Source organism: Mandrillus leucophaeus, unplaced genomic scaffold, assembly GCF_000951045.1.
Source record: "Mandrillus leucophaeus isolate KB7577 unplaced genomic scaffold, Mleu.le_1.0 Scaffold1, whole genome shotgun sequence".
Classification (NCBI taxonomy): domain Eukaryota; kingdom Metazoa; phylum Chordata; class Mammalia; order Primates; family Cercopithecidae; genus Mandrillus; species Mandrillus leucophaeus.
The window spans coordinates 14,181,588-14,183,689 of NW_012098097.1; the positions used below are offsets into that span (position 1 = coordinate 14,181,588).

The window sequence follows — 2,102 nt, forward strand, 5'->3', positions numbered from 1 at the left end:
TCACCCACGCCATTTCCGTTGGTGCAGCTAGAAACACTGGTTAACTTTTGAGGGGCACCAGGTCACTGGCTTATGTTGAGATTGCTGGTCATCCAGACCTGCCCCCTACACTAATCATACAGTGATTTTTCTTTTCCCAGATTTTTATCTTGAAAATGTACATACATCCCCAAAAACTGAAAAAGGATGCATCGGACAGCTGTATTCCTTCTACTTACGTGCAGCTGTTGCTGCTCTGGAATATTCTCTCTCGCACGTGTGCATGCTGTTTGTGTGTGTGTACCATACGTCCCCGCGATTGTGACAGCTCAGCTCAGAAGACATCAGCAGGCCTGTCCTGAGAATGACATTCTCCTCCACAGCCGCAGTGTCATTAGCGTACTGATTACAAATCATAGTCACCCCATAACGTCACCTGAATTATAGCATTATGAGAGAGATTGAGACGTAAGCAGCCCCCGCCTGCTGTGGGAACTCAGGCCACACTTTAATTCCACGTGTCACTGTGCAAAGTGACTTTGCTCTGTGGGGATGTCAGTGATCCAGCCAAATTCTGTTATCAGAACGGACCCTCCCCACTTTGGGTCATGGGCAGATTTGATCAGTTTCCCCATTGAGTCATTGATAAAGATGTCGAGAGAAAGAGCCCCAGCCCTCTGTGCTAATACAGCGCACTCCGTTTTCTTTGATGTGTTTAATTACTGATCCAGCCACAAGTGAGGAGTGGAAGTTGTGATTTGAAAGCTGTCACCAAGAGATTTGGGGGATTCAGGAACAAAATTGCAGGAAGGTAGACAGGTCTGGAGAATGTGATATAGTGGGAAACGCGTCCCCACATTAAGGCTAGTGTGACTAAGGAAAACACAAGGTTAGGAGACTCAGGCCTGCCATGTTGTGCTCTAAACTACAGCCTCTGCCTCCTGGGTTCCAGCGATTCTCCTGCCTCAGCCTCCCGAGTAGCTGGGATTACAGGCATGTGCCACCGCACCCGACTAATTCTGTATTTTTAGTAGACATGGGGTTTCTCCATGTTGGTCAGGCAGGTCTGGAACTCCCAACCTCAGATGATCCATCTGCCTCGGCCTCCCAAAGTGCGGGGATTACAGGTGTGAGCCACCACTCTTGGCCAACGCCGTGTCTTCTTTAAGCCTCCAACAACCCATGGAGGGGTGGGGCGGGGTGTCCGCTTCAATACACAAAGGAGGAGGCACCAGGAAAGCAAGGGGCAGGCAGAGGTGATGCAGCCAGCAACCTTAGCCTTGCTTCTGATGGAGACTAGGTCCCGGGGGGCTCCTAAGGACCAGATCCCAGGGAATCCTCCTGCAGACCAGGTCCCAGAGGCTCCTTGTATGGGCCAGATCCCGGGGAATCCTCCTACAGACCAGGTCCGGGGGTGGAGAGGCTCCTCCTATGGACCAGGTCTCGGGAAGGGATTTCTCATATGGACCAGGTTCCAGGGGGCTCCTCCTATGGACCAGGTCCCAGGGGGCTGCTCATATGGACCAGGGAATCTTCCTACAGACCACGTCCCAGGGCTCCTACTGTAACACACCAGGTCTGGGAGTTGGGGCTCCTCATACGGACCAAGTCCTGGGGGTGGGAGGGGCTCCTCCAGTTGACCAGGTCCAGGATGGGGGGTTCTCATATGGACCAGGTCCCAGGAGGCTGCTGCTACGGACCAGGTCACAGGGGGTACTGCCCACCTCCAATTTGCAGGGTACATCGTCTAGTTCCTTATTCCAAACCCATTGTCTTGTAGGTGAGGCAGGGAAGGGGAGCCATGAGGGTAAGGTAAGGGAGAGGGAAGGATGAAGAGCAGGGTGGCGGGGGTGCAGCATGGAGGGAGTGGCGGCGGGGCAGGTGGCCAAGGGCTGTGCCGCCCACTGAGCTGCGTGCCTGGTGGCAGGTGGTGTACGAGGACAGCCGCATGGTCAGCCTCACAGCCCCCTATGTGTCGGGCTTCCTGGCCTTCCGAGAGGTGCCCTTCTTGCTGGAGCTGGTGCAGCAGCTGCGGGAGAAGGAGCCGGGCCTCATGCCCCAGGCAGGTGTCTCATCCCTAGGACAAGAGAAAGATCCCTCCTTCCCCCTGGGGGAGGGAAGGC

The 2,102-nt window shown here is 54.8% G+C and overlaps 1 protein-coding gene across 1 annotated transcript in view; it reads left to right on the top strand.

Annotated features, from left to right (window-relative positions):
- Nucleotides 1-1,780: 1,780 nt before the first annotated feature.
- Nucleotides 1,781-2,102, top strand: part of ENDOV (endonuclease V) — a 9,160-nt gene continuing 8,838 nt past the window's right edge. Inside the window, exons 1-2 of the mRNA XM_011967556.1 lie at nt 1,781-1,786; nt 1,907-2,041. Of these exons, the coding sequence (XP_011822946.1) occupies nt 1,781-1,786; nt 1,907-2,041 (141 nt within the window). The remainder of the gene's footprint in view (nt 1,787-1,906; nt 2,042-2,102) is intronic.